Here is a 25,826-nt window from a genome sequence, read left to right as displayed (position 1 = left end):
TGAACACCTGGGCTCAAGTGATCCTCCTGCCTTGGCCTCCCAAAGTGCTGGGATTACAGGTGTGAGCTATTGTGCCCAGCCTCTACCCTATTAATGTTAGCAAAGGATAAATTGGCAACAGAAAAGTATGTGGTGGCAAAAAAATGAGGGGGACATGCCCTGTCATATAGGAAGGCCACTGATTTTCTGATATTAATTTTGTATCCAGCTGCCTTTCTGAATCCTATTAATCTTAGGTCTTTTGATTGATTCTTCTGTATTCTAGATTGACAGTCATGTTATCCAATAATATTTGTTTTGCTTTTACAGTTAATCTTACATTGGCTATGGCCTATGGGATATTGTTGAATAATGTCATGGGCATCTTTGTCTTGTTCCTGACTTTTTATAAAGTACAATAAAATCTATTTGTGGACATACAGATTTTTTAAAAATTGAAGTAACTGTAGGTTCATACTACATTAATAAAAAATAATTCAGGCCAGGCATAGTGGCTCACACCTGTAATCCCAGCACTTTGAAAGCCTGAGGCAGGAGGATCACTTGAGGCCAGAAATTTGAGACTACTCTAGGCAACATGGTGAGGCCTCTGTCTCTAAAAAAAAAAAAAAAAATTAAAAGTAAAATTAAGCTGGCCATTGTGTCTCACATTTGTAATTCCAGCACTTGGGAGGCCAAGGTGGGCAGATCATCTGAGGTCAGGAGTTTGAGACCAGCCTGGCCAACATGGCAAAACCCCGTCTCTACTAAAAATACAAAAATTCACTGGAAGTGGTGGCGCATGCCTGTAATCCCAGCTACTCGGGAAGCTGAGGCAGGAGAATCTTTTGAACTCGGCTGGCAGAGGTTGCAGTGAGCCAAGATCACACTACCACACTCCAGCCTGGGCGACAGAGTGAAACTGTATCTCAAAATAAATAAATAATTTAATTTTAAAAAAGGTGAGTTAGAGGAGGGAAGCTGGACTCTTTACTAGCCTTTTTAATGTAAAAGAACTGCGTGCTCGTGGTAAAAAATTTAAACAATTCAGAGAAGTGTATAGTAAGGAGCAAAAGTTCCTTCACCACAATGCGGTAGATGCGTTTATTTATTGATGTTCAAGACTGACATTGGGCTGGGCTCAGTGACTTACGCCTGTAATCCTAGCACTTTGGGACGCCGAGGTGGGTGGATCACCTGAGGTCAGGAGTTCAAGACCAGCCTGGCCATCATGGTGAAACCCCGTCTTAGAAAAAAAAAAAAAAAGACATTGTCTTGTGTATTATTTTAGAACATTTCTCAGCATATGCATGTGTGTGTGTGCATGTGTACACACATGCGTACAGCATATGTAAACTTAGTTGGATCATATGATCATTACTCTTTTGAAACTTGCTATTTCTGTTTTGATATAACTTGGAGATCTTTCCACATGATCAGATCCACCTGATTATTTTTAATTCTTGTACACGATTCCGTTAGAAAAGTGAATTGTTATCAGAGCTCTGGTGATGAACATTTAAATTTTTTGGTTTTTTGTTTGCTATAACAAAAAATGTTGCAGTGAACATCCTTGTGTATACTGTACATCTTGATAAAATTCTGAAATGGGAACTGATAGGGCAAAGGTAGGCGCATGAGCGTTTTGATAGAGGTTGCCAAATTATTTGTCCTAAAATGCCTACAATGCCTACTCCCCCAGTAGTGTCTGAGAGGAGCTGTCTCCATACGTGGCAGCACTAAATTGGAGTAAACTTTGAAATCTTTGTCAGTTTGGTAAGTAAAACTTGGCATTCTGCATATTTAAATTTAGATTTCTTTTTAGTTTTTGAGACAGAGTCTGGGTCTCTCACCCAGGCTGGAGTGCAGTGGCACGATCTCGGCTCACTGCAACCTCCACCTCCCGGGTTCAAGCGATTCTCCTGCCTCAGCCTCCCGAGTAACTGGGACTACAGGCGCGTACCACCACTCCCAGCTAATTTTTGTATTTTTAGTAGAGACAGGGTTTCACCATGTTGATCAGGCTGGCCTTGAACTCCTGACCTTATGATCTGTCCTCCTTGGCCTCCCAAAGTACTGAGATTACAGGCATGAGCCACCATGCCTGGCCAATTTAGATTTCTTTAATTGTGTATGAGGCTGAGTATATTTTCATGTATTGTTCTTTGCTATAGCCATATATATATATATATATTTTTTTTTCCCCAGCCATTCGTTTTCTTTCCTCATTCTCATGTTTTAAGCAAGAAAGTGACATGATGAGATTGGCTTGTTGGAGAAATGGTTCTGCTAGCAGTTTCAGAAATTAAAGGAGCAAACAGTTTCAGGACTGAGGGTTTGATGCAAAATCTCAAAAGCCATAGAAATCTCCAGAAGAAGAGAACCGAAAAGCATCCAGTGGTTTTGACACTTAGAAGTTCATTGGTTGTGAGCTTTGGCACACGAGTTTCCATGGAGGAACGCAGGTAGAAAGTTGGTCACATTGTGTTGAAAGGTGAAGGTGGGTTGAGATGGCAAACACAGGCAGTTCTTTCAAGGACCTTGGCTGTAAAGAGAAGCTGTTGAGAGGGGGTTGATAGATGAGGATCTAGGGTGAAAAAGAAGAATAAAATCTAGGGTAGGCCGGGCGCAGTGGCTCACGCCTGTAATCCTAGCACTTTGGGAGGCCGAGGCAGGTGGATCACCTGAGGTCGGGAGTTCGAGACCAGCCTGACCAACATAGAGAAACCCCATCTCTACTAAAAATACAAAATTAGCTGGGCGTACTGGCACATGCCTGTAATCCCAGCTACTCGAGAGGCTGAGGCAGGAGAATCGCTTAAACTCAGGAGGTGGAGGTTGTGGTGAGCTGAGATCACGCCATTGCACTCTACCCTGGGCAACAAGAGCAAAACTCCAGCTCAAAAAAAAAAAAAGCTGTAGAAGATGGCACGGGTATGTTTCTAATATGAAAAATATGCGAACATGTTTCTAGTTATAGGGAATAAATAAGTATAGAAAGAAAGGTTAAAACTACAGGATGAAAAGGTATGTTTTTTGTTTGTTTGCTTGAGACAGGGTCTTACTCTGTTGTCCAGGCTGGAGTGCAGTGGCACATCACAGCTCACTGCAGCCTCAACCTCCCAGGCTCAAGCCATCCTCTCACCTCTCAGTCTTCTGAGTAGCTGGGACTACAGGTGTGTGCCACCATGCCTGGCTAATTTTTATTTTATTTTTATTAGAGATGGTATTTCACTATGTTAACCATGCAGGTCTCAAACTCCTGAGCTCAAGTGATCCACCTGCCCCAGACTCCCAAAATGCTGAGATTACAGGCATGAGCCACTACACCAGGCCTGAAAAAGGAATGTTTAAATTTTAATACTATGGAAATTTACTATAGGAATTCAGAAGGAATGAACTCAGGATAATGTAGCAGGTCTAGCCCTGGGATGGGGTCCCTTTTTCTCCAAGTCACTTCACATGTAGCTATGTAACAAGGGATGACAGACACCTGCCACAGGATGGACGGAGCCTTTTATGTGGCTGAAGCAGACCAGAAGTTTCTAGCAGATAGGCAGTAGCCCCAGGAGTAGAGAAAAGCGCCCAGCCCTTTCCAACTCCCCAGGGGTGGAGTAGCCCTGCTTCCCACACAGCCTGGGGGGATGGCCTTCCTTCTGTGCAAGTGGATGAGCAGGGGTGGGAGAGCAGCCGCTTCTGCTGCCACATGGAAATTCCCCCAGATGGAACCGAGAAGCTGCAGAAGAGGAGGTTCTTTTCCAACTCTCATTCCTAGAAAAAGTTTTGGACGGGTGTACACTTTTTAATAGTTGTTTCCTGCAGGGATTGTTTTTTGGGGAATGGTGGGATTCAGGAGAGGCTGTGGTACTTGTACATTGAAATGAGCATGCATTTTTTTCTTGAAAGAAAATATATGAGACGAAAACATTTCCAAGACTTTCAATGTTGTATGTCAATCCTGAACTCTAGTAGCTGGTGAGAGAGGCACCAGCTCTCTCTTTCTTTTCTAAAAAGAAAATATATGACATGAAAAAAATTCCAACATCTTTGATATATGTCAATCCTGAATTCTCGTAGCTCGTGAGAGAGGCACAAGAGATGCTGAAGGAGAATGTAGAAGCCAGCAGCGTTGATGGCCACAGCAGCTCAGTCTCACGTTGTCAAGCACTGGATAGTTGATTAAAAGCGTCTCCATCATTCACTCAGCAAGCACTGGCCAAGCCACCTGTCATGTATTAGGCATATCTGTGACCTCATTTACCCCCTCACGGCAGCTGTTTCAATAAAGGTGTGGAAAGCAGAGGCAGAGCTATTGGTCTTCTCGAGTCCAGTACTTGAGCCCTGACCTTCAGATTTGAAGCCTGGCTCTCTTTCCCCCATGTTATAGTCACCCAATGACTTTATTACGTGAATTTACCAAAAGGGTCTGAGATCTGTTTATTCTGCAGTGGAGATACCCGGAGTTACATAATTTGCAGTCTGTTGTCTCATGAGCACACCTGTTGTGTGTTAGCACATTGTTCTGTTAGGACCAGTGCTTTCACTCCTCCCAAGAGCTCTGATGTTAAAGCAAATGATTGTTTTTCTAGGGTATATACCTCATCATCGTGCCTTACAGAAAGCTGTTGTGAGGCCGCTCTAATAATTGCCAGGGTGGCTCAGGTGCCCCTCGGTGAGTTTCATGCCGTCATCAGTTGTCTTTGTGTCCTCCTTGCAGATCACCCCTGAGTACCTCCAGAGCGTCTGTGTCCGCCTATTCAGTAACCAGATGCGACAGAGCCTGGCGCACAGTGTGGACTTCACGAGGCCTGGGACGGTGAGGCTCCGTACTCAGGGCAGGGTGCCAGTGGTCTCTCCCCTCAAATCTAAAAAGAGTGTAACTTTAAAAATAGCATGATAAAATAACATGCAAGAGGCTGCATTTCAGCTGGCTTTTGAAGTCTAGAAACTCATAGAAGGAAAATCTATTTTTGAAGAGGGTACCGCTGAAAGCTGTCCTCCTGGGGAGGGTGAGGAGAGAGGTGTGTTCTGTCTACCAGTTGTAGCCACTCAGTGGGGCTCCCAGGGTTGGGGATCAGTAGGAATGGATGGAAACTTTATTCTCTCTCTCTTTTTTTTTTGCAATGGAGTCTCACTCTGTCACCCAGACTGGAGTACAGTAGCGCAGTCTCGGCTCACTGCAACCTCCACCTCCCTGGTTCAGGAGATTCTCCTGCTTTGGCCTCCCAAGTAGCTGGGATTACAGGTGCATGCCACCACACTTGGCTAATTTTTTTGTAGTTTTAGTAGAGACGGGGTTTCACTGTGTTGGCCAGGATGGTCTCGATCTCCTGACCTCGTGATCCACCCATCTTGGCCTCCCAAAGTGCTGGGATTACAGGCATGAGCCACCGTGCTTGGCCCATTCTCATTTTTTAAAAGCACTGCCATAGTGGAGGTTGTGTGGTCTAAAGCAGGGGCTTTTTTTTTTTTAACTTTTTACTTGAAATAATTGCAATTGCAGAAGTAACAACAGACATTGGTATTCCCTTTACCCAGATTCACCAGCTGTTAACATTTGCCCCTTTCTTTGTTGTGTCTCTCTACACATGCATGGGCATGCACACATCTGCACAAAATCTGTTTTCTGAACTATTTGAGGATAAATTATATGTATTACCAACCTTTACTTCTAAATACTTCAGTATGTATTTCTTAAGGTAAGGAACATTCATATAACTATAAAGTTACCAACTTCAGTAAATTTAACATTGGTGCAGCCTTCTTATCTACTGTCCATCTTCCAATTTTGGTAGTTTGAGTCAATAATGTCCTTCATTGTATTTCTTGTCCTCTGATCATCTAGGGTCAGTTATCACATTGAGTTGGCACAGCTCTTAGCCTCTTAATCTCGAACATTTCCTCAGTCTTAATTTGAGTTACATGACATTGACATTTTAGAAGAATGTAATTTTCTCCCTTTAAAAAAAAATAGAACATTTCTCCTTTTGTTTGACATTTCCTTGTAATTAGATTCAGGTTATGCATCCCTGAATCACGTAGGCCAAATATGACCTTGATGATCTTGTGTCCTCCTTAGGCTGGCACATCTGGAGGCCTATGGTTTTGAGGCAGGCATTCGTAACCAGGGGAGACACCAGTGTCTCTCGACGTCTTCAAAATACAGGAACCCATAGGCCAGGAGTCCACGCCAACTTCTGCCCCATTCAGAAACTGGGTAGGTGAAGCCCTATGAAGCCAGCTGTACAGATTTGGAATGAAACTCCTGGGTGATCCTGAGGCACCCCTCTGGGTCAGAGCCACAGCTTTTAAATAAGGATTTGCACGTTGATATAATATTAGAGTCTTAATAAACAGAAGCCTTTTTTTTTTAGTATTTAAAAGAAAATATATGCCCTACCTAATTCTCAAGTAGATTTGAAGAAGCAGTTTATTATAATATGAGAAAACATAAATATGAGAAATGATTAAAAAAATATAAGAAATAAGAAGGTAGAAAATAAAAATAAGTAAAGAAATTGTGGTTAAGGGAAAACAGGGTGGGAAAAATAAAAGTAAGCAAGGGCTAATGTTAGTACAAAAAATGTATGCTGTGAGTTGCTGTACCTCCAGAGAAGCAGGCTACAGATTTGACTCTGGGCTTTCTAGCAGTCTGTACAAAAAGGGAAACATGAGCAGTTACATGATTCCCAGTGCTTAGAAAGCAGGAGAGGGCAGTTACATAATTTTTATTATGTAATATTTCCTGCATCCAAAACAACATATGTGCTGCATCTGCAGGCTAGGAACCATGACAGTAAAACCAGCACCCACAAGCCCACCACACATTGCCCGAAATAGACCATTTCAGTGCTGCATAAGTTCTCTACCCTTCAGATTTTTTTCCAAGTAGGTGTGTTACTTATATAATTTAAAAACAAGTTTAAATATGTTTTTTTAAAAGACTGGATGGTCAGACAACTGCTTCACACAGTTATTTCTGGTGCTAAGACCCAAGGATAGTCTCATGGGTCAGCAGTTTCTACGGATCTTCATAGAAAGCATGTAGTCATGTGCTGAAGAGCAGATGACCTTGACCACTTCCTCTCGGCGTAACAGGAATATCTCAGAATGACTGGCTCTATCAGCTTTTCCACACACGTGGACAGACAGTAGATGCGGAGTCTTTGGGACGTGGCCACGGTGATTTTAGCATGCCGAAATCTTAGAGAATCAGCCATTTTTAAAAGATCAGTAAAGTCACCATTGGATATTCAAGTCTTAGAAAAGTAACTTCCTCAGGAGCCGTTCAGAAGAAGGGCTTTAGCCGGGCGCGGTGGCTCAAGCCTGTAATCCCAGCACTTTGGGAGGCCGAGGCGGGTGGATCACGAGGTCAAGAGATCGAGACCATCCTGGTCAACATGGTGAAACCCCGTCTCTACTAATACAAAAAAAAAAAAAAAAAAAAATTAGCTGGGCACGGTGGCGCGTGCCTGTAATCCCAGCTACTCAGGAGGCTGAGGCAGGAGAATTGCCTGAACCCAGGAGGCGGAGATTGCGGTGAGCCGAGATCGCGCCATTGCGCTCCAGCCTGGGTATCAAGAGCGAAACTCCGTCTCAAAAGAAAAAAAAAAAAAAAAAAAAAAAAAAAGAAGGGCTTTAAGCCACATCCCCGAGAATATGACTGACTCTCTGTCCACTGTCCAGTTAACATTCGGAGGGTTGGGATGCAGGGTGTGCTTACCAGAAACTGGCTTTCTCACAGCAATTAGCATGGCGGGATGTGTCTAGTAGGAGCACTCCTTTCTTCCTCCTTCCCATTTATTTGTTATTTCATCAAGGACTTAGTGTTTTCTAGGTTCAGTTTATAAAATCCCATCATATCTTATATATACAAGCCATCCTTATATTTCATCTTCTCTAGGAGGAGTGATGTATCCAACTTACTTAAAACTGATGTTGGCTGGGCATGGTGGTGCACGCCTATGATCCCAACACTCTGGGAGTCCAAGGCGGGCAGATTATTTGAGCCCAGGAGTTTGAGACCAGCCTGGGCAACATGGGGAAAACCCATCTCTACAAAAAATACAAAAATTAGCTGGCTTGGTGCTGTGCACCTGTAGTCCCGGCTACTCAGGAGGCTGAGGTGGGAGGATCACTTGAGCTCAGGAGGTTGAGGCTGCAGCAAGAGGAGATCGCACCACTGTACTCTAGCCTGGATGACAGAATGAGACCTTGTCTCAAAAAAACAAAAGAAGAAGAAAAAACTGATGACATGTTATAGGGAGCAGGGGTACAACCCAGCTGGTTATCCCACAAGAAGTCACCAATGCCATCTGTCAGGAGACAGTCCCACCACCCGACTGTTACATTAGCATCAAAGTACAGACTCTGTCTAACCACTGGAAACCAGGGGAGGGAGGATGAGTTATCTTTAGCTTAGTGATAACCATTCTCTTTCTACTGAGACATTGGCTTAGGAACGAACACGCAATAAAAGCTCCAAAAACCTTTTTATTATTTCTAGCCGATTTCTCTAACAAGATGATAAAAAGTGGATGAGGGGTCCTTGTGAAAGTATAAAAGAATATTTTTGTTGACTAGGCATGCATACATAAAATTGATTTATGATATCTTTTTTTTTTTTTGAGACCGAGTTTCGCTCTTGTTACCCAGGCTGGAGTGCAATGGCGCGATCTTGGCTCACCGCAACCTCCGCCTCCTGGATTCAGGCAATTCTCCTGCCTCAGCCTCCTGAGTAGCTGGGATTACAGGCACACGCCACTATGCCCAGCTAATTTTTTGTATTTTTAGTAGAGACGGGGTTTCACCATGTTGACCAGGATGGTCTCCATCTCTTGACCTCGTGATCCACCCGCCTCGGCCTCCCAAAGTGCTGGGATTACAGGCATGAGCCACTGCGCCTGGCTGATTTATGATATCTAAAGAGTTCAGATTTATAATGTGTGAAGAAGGAAATTAAGATATAGTTTAGATGCAATGTCCAGTGACTGGACTGATAGGATTTAGGATTTGGAAGAAGAAGATTGCTTGGTTTTTTTTGCTAATTTTTTAAGGGGATAAATTCTACTCTAGGGCCCGCCATAATACCATTAATTTCAAGATGAATACGTGGCACAAATCAGCATCCCTCACAAAGTGGTCTTGGGTCAGTCACCGGCAGGTGCTATGTTGAGCTTGAGTGTTACTGTGAATTACATACTGTAAAGGAGCTTGGCCTGGCCCTGCCACAAAACCGTTGGTGTCTATAAAGTTTGGTACACTTGATACTGGTTTTTATATCTGGCAGTTAACAAGAATCTGGGCTTCTGCCAACTTTCTCACTGTTGAAAATTCAAAAGGGCCCACTAAATAGAGCCCTTCTTTCCCCGAGTTCTGAACCGACTGAAAAATAGGACAAAAGAGTAAAGGAAAAAGGAGCTGAAAATATAACTGTTGGTACTGACAAAGCTTATATTGGAGAATGCGGATCTTTTTTTTTTTTTCCTTAGACGGTCTCGCTTTGTCACCCAGGCTGGAGTGCATTGGCACAATCAAGGGTCACTGCTGCCTTGACCTCCTAGGCTCAAATGATCCTCTCACCTTAGCTTCCTGTGTAGCTGGGACTATATGCCTAGCTAATTCTTATTTTTATTTTGTAGAGATGAAGTCTTACTATGTTGCCCAGGCTGGTCTCAAACTCCTGGGCTCAAGCAGTCCCTCCGGCTTTGGCTTCCCCAAATGCTGGGATTACAGGTGTGAGCCGCCACACCTGGCTGAGAATATGGATTTTGTTTGTAGGCAGGTGAGATCCCACTCTTGTGCCTGGGAGTTACAGAAGCGTACTTGCACAGTCCTGGACAGCTCTGGCCAAGCCTAGCCCTCTGCCATTGCTGTGGCCACTGTGAGGGCGGCATGGAGAAATGGAGTTGACATGTCCTTTCTGGTGAGCTCTGCCCAAAGCAGAAGAGGACAGGCAGGACAGTGATGCCCAGGTTTTCCCCAAGCCTCACCAGTCCCGTGAGTCACCCCCTCTGGAGAGGAAGGCTCCCACTGACTGAGCGCCCCACAGTAGAAACACCACAAGAGGAAAGAAGTGTGGGTCTGCCATCACCTCATTCATGCCCAGGTAGCTGTGTCCAGAAAGCTGCCCATGTTATCGAAGCTGGCACATGTATCTAGGCACTCCCAGAGGGTTTATAATGATGGGATTCATTTCTTTGAGGTCAGAGCTCTTTCAGGTGGCCTTTTCCGTTTGACTCCGCGTACTGCTGCTCCAACCAATTTGTCTTTCTGTAGTCCTTACCTTATCGGAGCCTTTGGCTTGCTGGGATATGAGAGAAATCAGATTTTATATTATCAGCAACTTAGTGATAAGAAGTAAGGGAGAAACTTCTCCCTCAGGGCACAAAACGCTGAGTTTTTTGTTTTCTAAGATTACACAAGTCACGCAAGCGTGTTGGTTTGCAGGGAACTCGGTGCCAGGCTATTACTGGATGATTGGCTGCTGTTGAGCTTTCATCTGTGGCAGAGCAGCTCCCTAGCTGTGATGTATTGAAAGTCAGCACAAGCAGTTAGCGTTGGGGTTAGAGCTAGCATTACACAATGTGTTAGCTAGAAAGTGTACCATTTTATCTGTAAATGGAGCACACCACCTCCCCTCCCCTCACTCAGCGCATCCTGTACTCCATGGGAACCTGTTGCCTGTGCTTCATATGCATCCTTCTAGAGCCTTTACATATGTGTCATTCATTTTACCTATGTGTATATTTTCTTTATCTTTTAGAGTTCTAATTTGAGAACAGCACTTCTCTATCAGACATTTAAGTGGCTTTTCTGTTTTCTGCTGTTTCTAATGGTGCAGTATACATTTTCCTGCCAAGAGCAGTTGAAAGTGCCTTGGTTGATCTTTCTCTTCTTTGCCCCCTGTTCTCCCTGGGCAAACGGGAATGCAGAGACGCTGGAGGAAAGGTGTGCCATGAGAGGGGCTCGTTCCACCCATACCAAGCCTCTGTCCTAAGGGCAGGAGTGGGCAGAGGGCAGGCTGATAGGAGACAGAGTCCAGTGCCAACTCTTAAGGTAGAAATTCGAGCCCCTGCCCCCTGGGGGAGTCCCAAGTCCCACCTAGTGGCACCTCTGGCTTTGTGGATTCCTTGAATGGGGAAGTGTCCTTTTAAATGCATCCTTATTTAGAAAGATGGCCCATTTGAGGATTAACATTCTTTTTCTTCAACAACTCCAGATAAGGCCCCATTGGAAATAAAAGTGAAAACACTTTATTCATTTGACTTTTATTTTAGGCTCAGCAGGTACATGTGCAGGTTTGTTACATGAGTAAATTACATGTTGCTGGGATTTGGTGTACAGATGATCTCATCACCGGGGTACTGAGCATAATACCTGAGAGTTAGTTTTTCAACCCTTGCCCTCTCCCAGCCTCCCGCTGCCGGTATTCCCCAGTGTCTGTTGTTCTGATCTTTGTGTCCTTGTGTTCTCAGTGCTTAGCTCCACTTACAAGTGAGAGCATGCGGTATTTGGTTTTCTTCTCCTGGGTTAATTCGCTTGGGATCATGGCCTCCAGCTGCATCTATGTTGCTACAAAGGACACGCTTTTGTCTTTTTTATGGTTTCATAGTATTCCATCATATATATGTACCACACTTTCCTTATCCAGTTCACTGCTGATGGGCACCTGGGTTGATTCCATGTCTTTGCTATGTGAACAGTGCTGCCATGAGCATAGGAGTACACATGTCTTTTTGGTAGAATGATTTACTTTCCTTTGGATGTATACCTAGTAACAGAATTGCTGGGTCAAATGGTAATTCTGTTTGAAATTCTTGAGAAACTTCCAAACTGCTTTTCACAGTGGCTAAACTAATTTACATTCCCACCAACAAATTTTTTTTGTTTTTGTTTTTGAGACAAGGTCTTGCTCTGTCGCCCAGGCTCACTGCAGCTTCGACCTCCTGGGCTCAGGTGATCCTCCCATCTCAGTCTCCTGGGACTACAGGCACACGCCACCACACTTGGCTAATTTTAAAAAACTTTTTTGTAGAGACAGGGTCTCACTTTGTTGCCCAGGCTGGTCTTGCACTCCTGGCCTCTAACAGTCCTCCCACCTCGGCCTCCCAAAGTGCTGGGATTAAAAACATGAGCCAACATGCCCAGCCCTGTGATTTTAATTTGCATTAAAATACTTTTGATTTTGTGATAGATGTTACAGCGTTAAATGTGAAAAGGCCCAGGACATGTGGCTCTTAGAAGGCACCTGCTTCCACATCAGCTATCTTTGTCAGCAGCTTCCTGTTGCATGGCTTGTGGCTCCAGCTTGAAGCTCAGCATCTTCAGCCCTTGCCTTCTCCCCCGTGTGATTTTCTTACATCTTGGCAAATGCCTGCACTTTCCCCACATTGCCGCTGTGTGTCCAGGCCATCTTTCTGGGTGTGATAACCCTGTGTATTGAGGAATCTCCCAACCAGCACCCTGACCCTGCTGTACCTTGTAAACCGATGCCTGTTGCATACCCAGACCAACCTGGTGATGAGAGGGTTTAACACCTTTGTAGGTCGGGCACAGTGGCTCACACCCGTAATCCCAGCACCTTGGGAGGCCGAGGCAGGTAGATTACTTGAGTTCCGGAGTTCAAGAGCAACCTGGCCAGCATGGCGAAACCCTGTCTCTACTAAAAATACAAAAATTAGCTAGCGTGGTGGTGCACACCTGTAATCCCAGCTATTTGGGAGACTGAGGCACGAGAATCACTTGAACCTGGGAGGTGGAGGTTGCAGTGAGCTGAGATTGTGGCACTGCACTCCAGCCTGGGCAACAGAGCAAGACTCTGTCTCAAAAAAGAAAACACCTTTGTAATAATATCTGAACCAGTGGGTAGAGCTGTGACCAGCCATCAGCTGAGCTGAAAACCCAGACTTGCTGGCCTCTCCATGAATGCCTGACAGGTTCACCACATTTTTTGCGTCCAAATCAGGCTCAACTTTTCCTCCACACAGGTGGTCTCCCCTCCTGAACCTGGGAAGCGTCTGAGGTTTTTCCGTGTCCTTTGCCTGGTTATGGGATCTGAAAGAGCTTCCTCCTTCCCTGCCTACATTGCTGTTGTTTTTGTGTTTGTTCAGGCTCTCCCTAGTTCTCTCCTGGCTTACAGTCACATTTTCTAACTTGTCTTAAAGCTCTTACCTTTCTGGTCATTTGTCACACGGGAGCTGAAGTGGCCTTTCTTTGTACCCTTTGTGTTCCAGGAAGGACTCAGGTGTCTTACAGGCATCTGATCGTATTGCTCAACACCTGTCATCACCTTAGGGTGAAGTAGTTTTCATCTCATTCAAGTGCCCCTTCCGTTAAAAAGCTGGCCATAGCAGCCTCCTCCCCATCTGATGGGGATGTGCCTCTGGCTTGGGCCTCCATTGCCTCTTCAGTCCCCTGGCTGAAGTATTGCCTCAAGGATTCCATTGTGGGTATATGAACCTCTGTTGAGGTCAAGAAGCCCCACCTCAGCATCCCGAGTAGTTTGGACTACAGATGCTCACCATCATGCCCAGCTAATTTTTTGTATTTTTGATAGAAATAGAGTTTCACCATGTTGGCCAGGCTGATCTTGAACTCCTGACCTCAAGTGATTCACCTGCTTCAGCCTCCCAAAGTGTCGAGTTTACAGGTGGGGGCCATCGTGCCTGGCCAGTCTGAGCCATTTAGAAGTGGTGTTTGGCCGGGTGCGGTTGAACCTAGGAGGTGGAGGTTGTAGCGAGCTAAGATTGTGCCACTGCACTCCAGCCTGGGCAACAGAGCAAGACTGTGTCTCAAAAAAGGAAAGGAAAGGATAGGGGAAAGGGAGGAAGGAAGAAAGAGAGAGAAAAGAAAGAGAGAAAAAGAGATAGAAAGAAAGAAGAAGAAAGAAAGAAAGAGAGAAAGAAAGTGTTATGGACCAGAGTTGAGCTTCTCCAAGTATACTGTGCAGGCATGTCCCCTGGGGACCTGGCTGAAGTGCAGGTTCTGGTTCAGGAGTTCTGGGATGAGACCCAAAATTCTGCATTTCCAATGAGATCTGGGTGATGCTGCTTCTCTGAGGAGCACACTTTGAGTAGCAGGGGGCTGCAGAGTCCAGAAATAAACCCAAGGATGGGTGTATATCTAGCAGATAACAGAGGTAGGAAAGGGCTGGTTTATTTCATGGGTCACGGAGTTAGATGGCTGTCGGAGCTGGGAAGTGTGTGAAGCAGTTGGTGTCAGGCTGTAGGGAACTCTGGGGCCTGAAGATTATGTTCCTTCCACCTTAGTGTTCATATTCAAATTTAAAAAGGAAGAACAAAAAGGAGGTGAAGAAAAGAGAGGAAAGAAGCAAGGCTTACCAATGGAAACATTCTGAGGTGATATTGGACGGCCTGGGTGGGACTTAACATGGCACTCATATCACAAAGGAAAATACATTAGCATGAATGCCAGAAGCATGAAGTCTCTAAATGTAAAAAATAAAGTTATGAAAATGTTAGAAGAATTGAAAGAACGTGTGTATAACCTCGAGGTTGAAATCCATGAAAACCATCTGGTATCACGTAGGCATGAAGGAAAGGTCAAAAATAATGGCCAGTATCATGAAATTTAAGAAAGTAGGCTGTTTTTAACCCATCAAATTGACGGAAGTTTTAGAGTGATAGGATCCAGTACTGATAAGAGGAAAGGAAGACTCTTCTTCAGTGCAGGGCATCTGGCAATGTTTATCAGAATGAAAGTCGCATACCCTTTGATCTAGATTTTGGAAGTCTAGCTTAGCTCACAAAGTATCAATAAGTATAAGTGTGGTGGCGCGTGCCTGTAATCCCAGCTACTCCAGAGGCTGAGGGAGGAGGATTGCTTGAGCCCAGAAGTTCAAGACCAGCCTGGGCAATATAGTGAGACCTTATCTCTTAAAAAACATAATTTGAAAAAATAATTTAGACAATAAATAACGTTTTTAACAAGGCTTTTGTAATTTCATAAGAGGGGAGAATTATAAAATGGGTCCCCCAAGTGCCCATCACCCAGCTTCAGCAATAAATGGCATTTCACTAATCTTGGTTTCTTTCTTCTTCTGTACTTATTCCCTGCCCCCACCCTGGAGTTCTTTAAAACTAATTCTAAACATGTCATGTCACCTGTAAATAATTCAATATACATCTCTAACTGATCAGAGGCTTTAATATACAAACACATAGCCACAACACCAAATGCAGGTAACACTAATTCCTTAGCATCAGCTAATACCAGTCCACTTCACATTCAGATTTCCCTTATTTTCTCAAAATACCTTTTTACAGTTAGTTTATTTGAGTCAGTTCAAACAAGCACCACACACTGTATCTGGTTATGCGTTTCTCAGATGTAGTAGTACATGCTTAATACAGCACTGCTTGTAGTGGCAAAAAGAAACACACAAAATAAATAGGACAAGAATGTCTGTAAAGCAGGCAATAATTTTGCCTGTAGACAGGTTTAAAAGACAGTGGAGTGGAAGAGGGGTTGTTAATGTTTTTTAAATACCTCGAGAACACTTGACTTGGTACAAAGTGCATGTTTTTATATTTGAAGAGAAAATCTTAATAAAAAAGCCAGCTGGGTGCGGTGGCTCATGCCTATAATCCTTGGTTGGTGAATCCTGGTGGATTAAAACTTTGCACATCTGTTGATTCCATGGTATTAGGGTAATTTGGGATCAGTGCATTGCTATCAGTGTTTAACACTCTGTTTTCTTCTGTCCTTTTCCCCTTAGGCATCCACCATGTTGCGAGCCTCCTTGGCACCTGTGTAAGTAACTGCTCTTAGGAATTTTATTAAGGAGAACAGCAATGTGTAAAACGAGAATTCAAAGTGTCTTTAATAAACACTCATCTTAGCAGCCTAGTTTAGAGGAATGCTGCATTTGAGCTAGAGCTACATGTGGATATTAATGGAAATATGAGTACTTGTAAGTAATGTTGTTAAACCAGAATAATCTTTTTTTTTTTTTTTAGATGGAGTTTTGCTCTTGTTGCCCAGGCTGGAGTGCAATGGTGCAGTCTTGGCTCACTGCATCCTCTGCCTTTTGGGTTCAAGTGATTCTCCTGCCTTAGTCTCCCAAGTAGCAGTGATTATAGGCATGTGCCACCACGCCTGGCTAATTTTGTATTTTTAGTAGAGTTGGGGTTTCTCCATGTTGGTCAGGCTGGTCTCAAACTCCCGACCTCAGGTGATCCGCCCTCCTCGGCCTCCAAAAGTGCTGGGATTACAGGCATGAGCCACTGCGCCCTGCCATCTTTTATTTATTCTATTTCTTTGGTAAGAAAGCCTCAAATGAAAAAAACTGTTGAATTGTTCATATGGTATTGTATAGAAATGAATTGAATCTACTACCATAGTGCGATCCACAGAGCATTGCAGTGTCTGAATTTATGTTGTCTGCTGGATCACGCTGTGATCAGGGCCATGGGCAGCCCTGTGTGTGCCTGAGCACTCCTGTTCTGATCATTTGGGCTGTTCCCCTTGGGAGTGTCTTATGCTGTAGGGGACTGTGGCAATGGAGTTGAGAACGTTTGACTTGGACATATGGACCAGGGTGGCTTCTGGGACCCTCTGAGCCAGCTTGGTGGGGAAGGCAAGGAAGACAGGGGTACTATGCGATTCCTCAGACACCTGAGATGCCCACAGCATTCCTCCTCCCTCAGCCCTGCCTGCGTCTGACCTTAACCCTGCACTTTATTCTTTCCTGCCACTTTGGCAGCAGTATCACTTACTGCACAGATGGCTAGGGTTAAAAGCCCACCTCTGCTACCCACCCTGTGATGAGGGATTACTTATATAATTATATAATTTCTCTGTGCCGCCGGGTGCGGTGGCTCACGCCTGTAATCCCAGCACTTTGGGAAGCTGAGGCGGGTGGATCACGAGGTCAAGAGATCGAGACCGTCCTGGTCAACATGGTGAAACCCCGTCTCTACTAAAAATACAAAAAATTAGCTGGGCATGGTGGCGCGTGCCTGTAATCCCAGCTACTCAGGAGGCTGAGGCAGGAGAATTGCCTGAACCCAGGAGGCGGAGGTTGCGGTGAGCCGAGATCACCCCATTGCACTCCAGCCTGAGTAACAAAAGCGAAACTCCGTCTCAAAAAAAAATTAGTTAATATACATACAGCACTTAGCATTTGGTGTAATACTGGAGTATTACACCAAAATGAGGAAATTATCATTGATACAGTACTGTGAACTAGACCGCAAACCTCATTAAATTTCACCAGTTTTTCCATGCCCTCTGATCTCCTTTGCTATAATAAAACAACAATAAAACAAAACGTGAAGACACTTATTTTAGTGACAAGGAAGCTGAGGTGATGATTCCTTTCATTTCTGGCTGACCGAAGGCAGGTGGCGGGGCAGTCTGAGCTGTGTGGATCTCAAATCTGAGGCCTCTCCTCACTGAAACCTAGCTCCCCTGAGATCTTTGACTTGGAATCTTCCTGAGGAGGGTCTGCAAATTGTCTTACAACCCATCTCCTGGCTGTGATCCCATGCCGCTTCCTGACCATGCCTTCTGCCTCCTCGGAGGGCTGAGCCACCCACCTACTTACTCTTTTTTTCTTTTCTTTTCTTTTTCTTTTTTTTTTTTTTTTGAGATGGAGTCTTGTGGTGTCTTGCCTATGCCGTAGTGCGTGGTGCAATCTCAACTCACTGTAGCCTCTGCCTCCTGGGTTCAAGCAATTCTCCTGTCTCAGCCTCCTGAGTAGCTGGGACTACAGGCATGTGCCACTCTACCTGGCTAATTTTGTGTTTTTAGTAGAGAGAGGGTTTCACCATATTGGCCAGGCTGGTCTCAAACTCCCGACGTTAGGTGATCCACCTGCCTAGGCCTCCCAAAGTGCTGAGATTACAGGTGTGAGCCACTGCACCCGGCCTCTGCCTACTTACGCTTCACACTTGTTTTCTGACTTGCTCTTATTCCCCCAGTCCAGTCGCTCAGGCTTGAGAGGAACAGTGGCTTCAGGTGTTGAGGTAGAACACTTAGGGCCTGCTGATGCTCATCGTCTTTGGACTGTGTCCAGAATTCTAAACAGGACTTCAGTGAAAAGTTATGATGCCCCCAGGGTGATTTCTTCCCCATCCTAGGGGCCTCTGGCTGAAGGTGAATCTGTAGGGGTTTCTAAATCTGTTCAAGCAGAGACTCCTTGTTTTAGGAAAAATGTTAAACAGAATCTCAGTCCATCCAACAGAACAGGCAGAGCAGAGCTGGCTGAAGCTGGGGTAGGCGCCTAGACCCCAGGCCGTCCTCCAGGTGGAAGCTGGTCATGCTGGGAGCCCAGGGGAACAGCAGGTTCTAGATCGGGTGCCATAATGCTCAGGAGGTGTAATGAACATGCCCTTTTGCCCTTTTCTTTCTGTTTGAACTTGTGTTGCTGAGTAGGAAATTGAAGGATGTTCCATTACTGCCCTCCCTGGATTATGAGAAACTGAAGAAGGATTTGATTTTGGGGAGTGACCGCTTGAAAGCCTTCTTGTTGCAGGCTCTGCGCTGGGTAAGTACCTTTGTCTTGAAGTTAGAAAACCAAACCAAACCAGTGGTTTTCTTGGCTGGCTACCTTGCCTGTATCTTTTAACCCATCTTCCAGAAGTCTTTCTTCCCCTCTGTCTGCTGACACCAAGAATGGAAGTTGAAAGCCGCTTCTGAAGATAGCCTGGGCCTCCTTTAAGAAACCCCTATATTATGACAATTGTGATGTAATGAGTTAAATAAATGAATTTCAAGGCCAAGAAGACTGTACCTACTTGTGGCCCTTTTCTGGCTGTGAGCTCCACTCTGCTTGTGGGGGCCTGTGTGTGAGCGCATGGAGTCAGGGTTGCCCACAGCCCTACAGAGGTTCTGTATTCAGGCACTGCTGTGCAGCCACCCTGGAGAAGTACCAAGGAAAGAACTCCTGTTCCCAAGACTCTGAGTGGCCTGGTGTCCATCGTTAGTTTTCTCCCTACTCTACAGCTTGAGTGCAGTTGAAGTCAGCAGTTGGTTCTCAAGCTTTGTAGTGTCAGACCCCTTTCCACTCTCAAAAATCATGGAGGACTTCAAAGAGCTTTCATTTATGTGAAGTTATTTATCTACCAATGTTTACAGCATTTGAAATTAAAAATGAGATTTGCCTGGGCATGGTGGCTCACACCTGTAATCCCACTAACTAGGAGGCCAAGGTGGGCTGATCACCTGAGGTCAGGAGTTCTTCAAGAGCAGCCTGACCAACATGGCAAAATCCTGTCTCTACTAAAAATACAAAAAATTAGCTGGGCTTGGTGGCAGGTGCCTATAGTCCCGTCTACTCAGGAGACTGAGGCAGGAGAATCGCTTGAACCCAGGAGGCGGAGGTTGCAGTGAGCTGAGCTCATACCACCACACTCCAGCCTGGGCAACAGAATGAGACCCCATCTCAGAAAACAAAAAAACAAAACTGAAGATTTGAAATATGTGTTTATTAATTCATTTAAAATGAACACTAATAAACACATAAATAACACTTTTTATGATGAATACTACTTTCCAAACAACCAAAACTGTGAAAAGAGCAGTGCTGTTCTGCAGATGTCTTTAATGTCTGGCTTGATGGAAGAAGCTGGATTCTCATATCGGCTTTGTATTTGACTGTCAGTATCACACTTCATATAGCCTCTCAGAGACTGATCATAAAAAAGGCATGATTGTATCTTAGTATTAGGAAAATTGTGACCTTGCAGACCCCCTAAAAGGGTTTGGAGGACCTCTCAGGGTTCCCTGGACCACACTGTGGGAACTGCTGGCTCTAGCCAACACTGATTGAACCAGCAGTTCTTTAAGGGAACAGTCCATTTGAATTCGTTAGCATCAGACATCTTCATGAAAGATACATTTCGTCGGCATCAGGATCCTTAGCAATTTTCCATCTATGGATAGAAGCAGTTCTCACTTGCACACGAGTGAATGGCAGTACTTCCTGAAACACGTCTTGAGAAGGACTCTGACGACATATCCAGGATCTGCAGGAAGAGTCCTGTGGAAAGCAGTGATGTCTGTTGTGGTTTTGGTTGGGTCAGGACTCGAGTGGGTGGGGCAGCATGAGTCATCAGCAGTGGCTGTCTCCTCCCTGGCCATTTACCTCTCTCTGCTCAAGCTCTCAAACTCATCTTTGATTTGCCTCTTGGTTTACTGATGCTGCACTTCCTCTTGGTCTGTGCTACTCCTGAGCCTCTTGCTGAGACAGGGTATTCCTTTGCTGAGAGAGTGACATCTTCACAGAATAACCAGGAAAAGTGAACAGGTTTCTTAGGATTTCGTCTGTGTCCCTCTCCAGTGGCCCCACCCGGCTTCTTGCCCCTGCTTCTGTTATACCCGAGTGAGTTTAAACAGAAGCCACACTTGAGTTTGTTGAGAGTCCACCTTTAATGGCCGGTGTCTGAGAGTCAGCTAGAGCTCAAACCTCTCTGCCTAGAACAAAGGGTGGTCAACGTTTTTATACCAGTTTAGGGTCAGGGGGTGGTAGGCAGATTATTTCAGAAGCAGAAGGAGCAGGTTAGGGGAATTCGGGAGGTGGGGAGCCTAACAACAAAACTATATTTAAAGTTGTTTTTCACTCAGGATGTAGGGTAGGCAGTTACACAGTTGCAGGTACAGGATGTACAAGGCCAGTGGGCCCTGTTTCTCAGAAAATTGGTTACAAAGATGGCAGGTGTCTCAGACCACAAGCTCTCGAACAGAATGCCCAACATAGCTCAGGGTGGGCAAAATGGAGTTGGCAGGATTGTTCAAAATGTATTCATCACAGCCAAGCTAGGGTAGTTCACTTCAACCTCAGTGAACTCAACAGAAGGGCAGCAGTGCCCCGATGTGACATTCTGGGCACACCCGGGCCCTGGTGGTCACATCTGTTGGCAGTGCCTGCTCTGGAGGCCTCTCCGGCTCTCCTCCTAGCCCAAGGGTGTGATGCTCTGGCCTGCACTCTTGCCCATGCTAAGAACTAGCATATTCTTTACACATCCAGCTTCTCGTCGGCTAGAAGCAGGGCTTGCAGCCTCAGGATTTTTATCTAGTAGGATTTTCCTGATAAAGCAAGGATATTTGCTCACTCTGTTACATGTTTTTTCATATCCCATCTCACACCTGTACACACCCATGTGCACACTCATACACCCATTTTACATGCTCTCCACATGAAAGTTTTCTTCTAGCCCTGTGGACATTGCGTAAATTTTTACTTGTGGCAACATAACAGACTTACGGCTTTCTAAAATCTACAAAATTCTAGCCAGCTACCTCTACACTCATCATGCATGCATGCACACATGCACACACACACATGCACACATGTACTGTATGACTCATTCTCTATAAGAAAGGATAGAGTGAATTTGTTGGCAGGGCATACATTCAGAGCGCTCAACAGTCAGCCTTGGGCCCCTCCCATTGAGCCGTGCCACTGTGCCCTGTATTGTACCTCCCTGAGCTAGACCTCACTTCCCCATCCCACACCGTGCTCATGCTCCCCTGTGCTGGTTAGTAGGCTGCCCTTCCTGCAGGGGCCAGCTCCTGAACCCCTTTGTACAAGAAATGCCTCTCTGGGCATGGATGAGCTCTCCACTGTCTGCACACTTATGATCTGAGCATTTTGCTGCTTCACTTCTCTGGAGATTTAACATGTATAAGTTGGCTCCAGCATCTGCTGTGTCACCCATTAGGAAGCACATCATAGGTTCTTGTTATTTGGTTAACCAGTTAACTCACCCCCCTACAGCTGGATATTATTTATTTTGTTTGGTTAAATGTGTAGTTACTGATACTGCCATTTAAAACACACCTGCTACGTGAAACTTTTCTCCATTATAAGACTAAGGTCTTGCTACTTTTGTTTTTCTTTGCTCCAGCGCTTGACCACATCCCATCCTGGAGAGCAGAGGGAGACCGTTCTGCAGGCCTACATCAGCAATGACCTCTTGGACTGTCATAGTCACAACCAGGTTGGTAAGAGGTGGCTCACATCCTGGCCAGGGCCTTCAGTTCTAGGTAATGATCTTAGCATCATTCCCCATCTAGGGGAAGTTTTAATTTCCGTGCACATTTTCAGCATCGTAATTGTATGTCAGCCTTGAGCTCATGAGATCTTTTGTTCACCCTGGGCATTGTCCTACTTTTTGCTTCTAGTAAAGAGTTCTAAACAAGTTAGAACTACTTGATTCATCATCTCTGGAGCTCTTTTCTGCCGTTTTTCCTTTTCTCAAATTCCCAACTCTTTGACCCCACGACCTCACTTCACGCTGCTTGCCATAAGTCCTGAAAACTGAGTATGACTTCAGAGAAACGAAGTAGGTAAGCAAATTCAGGTTGGTTACATTTGGGCCTGACTAAAAGTGTCTTTAATATAGTATTTATATATAGTTTTGGACCAGATAGGTCTACTGATCCTGTGGGAAAAGTATGAGATTTGGGGTAAAATAAACTTTCTTTCCAACCTCTGCTCTACCACTCATTAGCCAGGTCACCGTAAGCGAGTTACTCAATCTCAGGCACTTCTTCGTCTGGGAAAGGAGCTGTGCCTGCCTTGGGAGGTTGTTGGGATGATTACATACAGTCGTATGTGGGAGTCCTTAGCTCCAGGCCTGGCACCGAGCAGTCACTAATGGTCTTTCTCTCTGTCCCTGCCCCTCCTACCTGTATCTGCACCAAACTTCACTGGACAGGAGGAGGATCAGGATTTTGAATTTGGCACATGTTAAGACGGTACTACATTTTATTATTTCAGTTGAATTTTTATCCAGAGTGTGGTAAAAATGTATGTTAAACTTCACAATATATGCACTGAGTGGAGTATCAAATTGTCTTAACTCTCACTGATTAAATAACTGTCTTAGGCCATTTCCTGCTGCTAGAACAGAATAACACAGATTGGGTAATTTATAAACAATACAAGTGTATTGTACTCAACAGTTCTGGAGTCTAGGAAGTCCAAGAGCATGGCGCCAGCATCTGGCAAGAGTCATCCCAAAGCAAAAGGCAGAAGGCAGAAGTGAGCACACATGACAGAGAATGGAGGGCAAAGCTGTCTTTTTATCAGGAGGTTACTCATGATAACTAACCCACTCCAGCAATAATGGCAGTAATCCATTAATGCCTAATATCTTCTTAAAGGTCCCGCCTCCCTGTACTACAACATTGGCAATTAAATGTCAATATGAGTTTTGGTGGGGACATTCAAACCATAGCAACAGACCCTGGGGAAGGGATTTACACATTAATCTGTTGTGCATACAGGCAATACAATTTGAGTTTCTAGTTGCCAGTTTACTCTGCGAATGTAGTCTTAATGCTCTCATGAAAGAGTTCTGTTAAGTTTGAAAATACTCTCATATTCTTGACTTATTATCTTGCTTTTTTTCCTGTTGGATTTTTAATGGCATTGAATCCATCCTATAAGGCATGAAGCAGCTGAATAATATATTGTTACAACTTCCAAACTCAAATTCAAGGAGTAAAGTCAATATTGATTATTTCTAACATTATTTCATTGAGTCAAAGATACACTTTTCCCCGTCTTAGCATCTTTGCTACTGGTGTGTATCTGACAGTGAATGGCATATTATAGTTTAATTGGCAGTGTTTTTCTTTTCTTTCTTGATTATACATAAAACCATAATGTGTCCTCTTATGAAAGGTGTCTTGTGTTTTGTCATCTGTAGTTTTTGTCAAAAATACAGCGATCTCCATAGTCATTGAAGAGAGTAATTTCTTCCTCAAGTCATTATATATAATTCCTGTGGTTTATTTATTTATTTTGAGTTGGAGTCTCACTCTTGTTGCCCAGGCTGGAGTGCAATGGCACAATCTCGGCTCACTGCAACCTCCACCTCCTGAGTTCAAGCGATTCTCCTGCCTCAGCCCCGCAAGTAGCTAGGATTACAGATGCCCACCATCACACCCAGATAACTTTTGTATTTTTAGTGAGAGACTACTAAAAATGTTTCACCATTTGGCCAGGCTAGTCTCAAACTCCTGACCTCAGGTGATCCGCCCACCTCAAGTCTCCCAAATGCTGGGATTACGGGCTTCAGCCAGTGCGCCCAGCTACGGTTTGCTTAAGAAGAAATGAGCTGAACCCTTTTGCACTGCTGGTGGCAATGTAAATTAATACAACCACTATGGAAAACAGTATGAAAATTCCCTAAAGAACTCAATGTAGAACTAACGTTTGGTTCAACAATCCCACTACTGGGTATCTATCCAAAGAAAAATAAGTCATTATATGAAAAAGACACATGTACACACATGTTTTCAATTTGCAGTTATAAAGATTTGGAACCAACCTAAGTGCCCATCAACCAATGAGTGCCTAAAGAAAATGTAGTATATATATACCATGGGATACCACTCAGCCATAAAAAGGAATGAAACAATGTCTTTTGGGGCAACTTGGATGGAGCTGGAGGCCATTATTCTAAGTGAAGTAACTGAGGAATGGAAAACCAAATATCATATGTTCTCACTTATAAGTGGGAGCTAAGAGATGAAGATGCAAACAAAAATGATACAATGGACTTTGCACAGGTGACAGAGTTCACTGTACCCAATGGGTGCACTAAAGTCTCAGAAATCACCACTAAATAACTTATCCATGTAATTAAAAACCACCTGTACCCCATAAACTTGAAATAATTTTTTTTTTAAAAAAAAAAAAGAAGAAATAGGCCAGATGTGATGGCTCATGCCTGTAATCCCAGCATTTTGGGAGGCCGAGGCAGGTGGATCACCTGAGCTCAGGAGTTTGAGACCAGCCTGGCCAACATGGTGAAACCCTGTCTCTACTAAAAATACAAAAATTAGCCAGATGTGGTGATGTGTGCCTATAATCCCAGCTACTTGGGAGGCTAAGGCAGGAGAATTGCTTGAACCTGGAAGGCAGAGGTAGCAGTGAGCCAAGATCATGCCACTGGACTCCAGCCTGGGCAGCAGAGTGAGACTCTGTCTCAAAAAAAAAAAAAAAGAAATGAGTATAAGTTGTCTTAAGATGTCAGAGAATCTGCAGGGCAGAAAGACTCATTGTCCAGCATGGATTCTGTGTCACTGTGGCACCGTGGTAACCTGGCCTGTACAGACAGGAAATTGAACTCCTTGGTTTGTTCCTCTCCTGTAGTGGTTCTCAAAATTTAATGTGCGTCATTATCTCCTGGAGGTCTCATTAAAACACAGATCAGGTCCCACCAACAGTTTCTGTTAAGTAGGTCTAGGGTAGGGCCCAAGGATTTGCATTTCCAGCAAGTTTTCCAGTGATGCCAATACTGCTGGTCCAGGGTGCTTTGAGAATTACAGTTTGAGACCAAAAACTTGAATGGAGCCAGATTTAATGAAATTGCAAGCTGAGTTTTTCATTTTTAGCTGAATTCTGAATTTTTCATTTTTAGCTGAATTCTGAATTTTTCATTTTTAGCTGAAACCTGAGCTCAGGAGTTCGAGACCAGCCTGGCCAACATGGTGAAACCCCATCTCTACTAAAAATACAAAATTCTTCATACCTCTAACCATCTTAACCATTTTTAAGTGTACATTTGAGTGGTATAAAATGCATTCATAATGCTGTGCAAACATCACCTACCGTCAATCTCCATAAATAACTTTTTTCATCTTGTAAAACTGAAACTTAGTACCTGTTAAGCAATAATTCTCCGTTTGCCCTTACTCCAGGCCCCTGGCAAATTCCCATTCTACTGTTTGTCTCTATGATTGTGACTGCTTCGGATACCTCATATAAGTAGAATTGTCCAGTATTTTTCTTTCTGTGACTGGCTTATTTCACTTAGCTAATGTCCTCAGGTTCATCCACGTCGTAGCATACATCAGAGTTTCTATTC

The 25,826-nt window shown here is 44.3% G+C and overlaps 1 protein-coding gene across 6 annotated transcripts in view; it reads left to right on the top strand.

Annotated features, from left to right (window-relative positions):
* The window catches only part of ARMC9 (armadillo repeat containing 9), a 175,219-nt gene that overhangs the window by 39,622 nt on the left and 109,771 nt on the right, over positions 1-25,826 (top strand). For all 6 annotated transcript variants that reach the window (XM_064372892.1, XM_064372894.1, XM_064372893.1 and 3 more), the window contains 4 exons: positions 4,697-4,795; positions 15,719-15,753; positions 18,379-18,490; positions 21,852-21,944. In XM_064372892.1, coding sequence (XP_064228962.1) covers positions 4,697-4,795; positions 15,719-15,753; positions 18,379-18,490; positions 21,852-21,944 — 339 coding nt within the window. The remainder of the gene's footprint in view (positions 1-4,696; positions 4,796-15,718; positions 15,754-18,378; positions 18,491-21,851; positions 21,945-25,826) is intronic.

The sequence above is a fragment of the Aotus nancymaae genome, unplaced genomic scaffold, assembly GCF_030222135.1.
Source record: "Aotus nancymaae isolate 86718 unplaced genomic scaffold, 86718_ANA_hifiasm-v0.15.2.pri h1tg000008l, whole genome shotgun sequence".
NCBI classification, from domain to species: Eukaryota; Metazoa; Chordata; class Mammalia; order Primates; family Aotidae; genus Aotus; species Aotus nancymaae.
The sequence above is the reverse complement of the archived record's forward strand: the minus strand, read 5'-3'. Positions and strand labels throughout refer to the sequence as shown.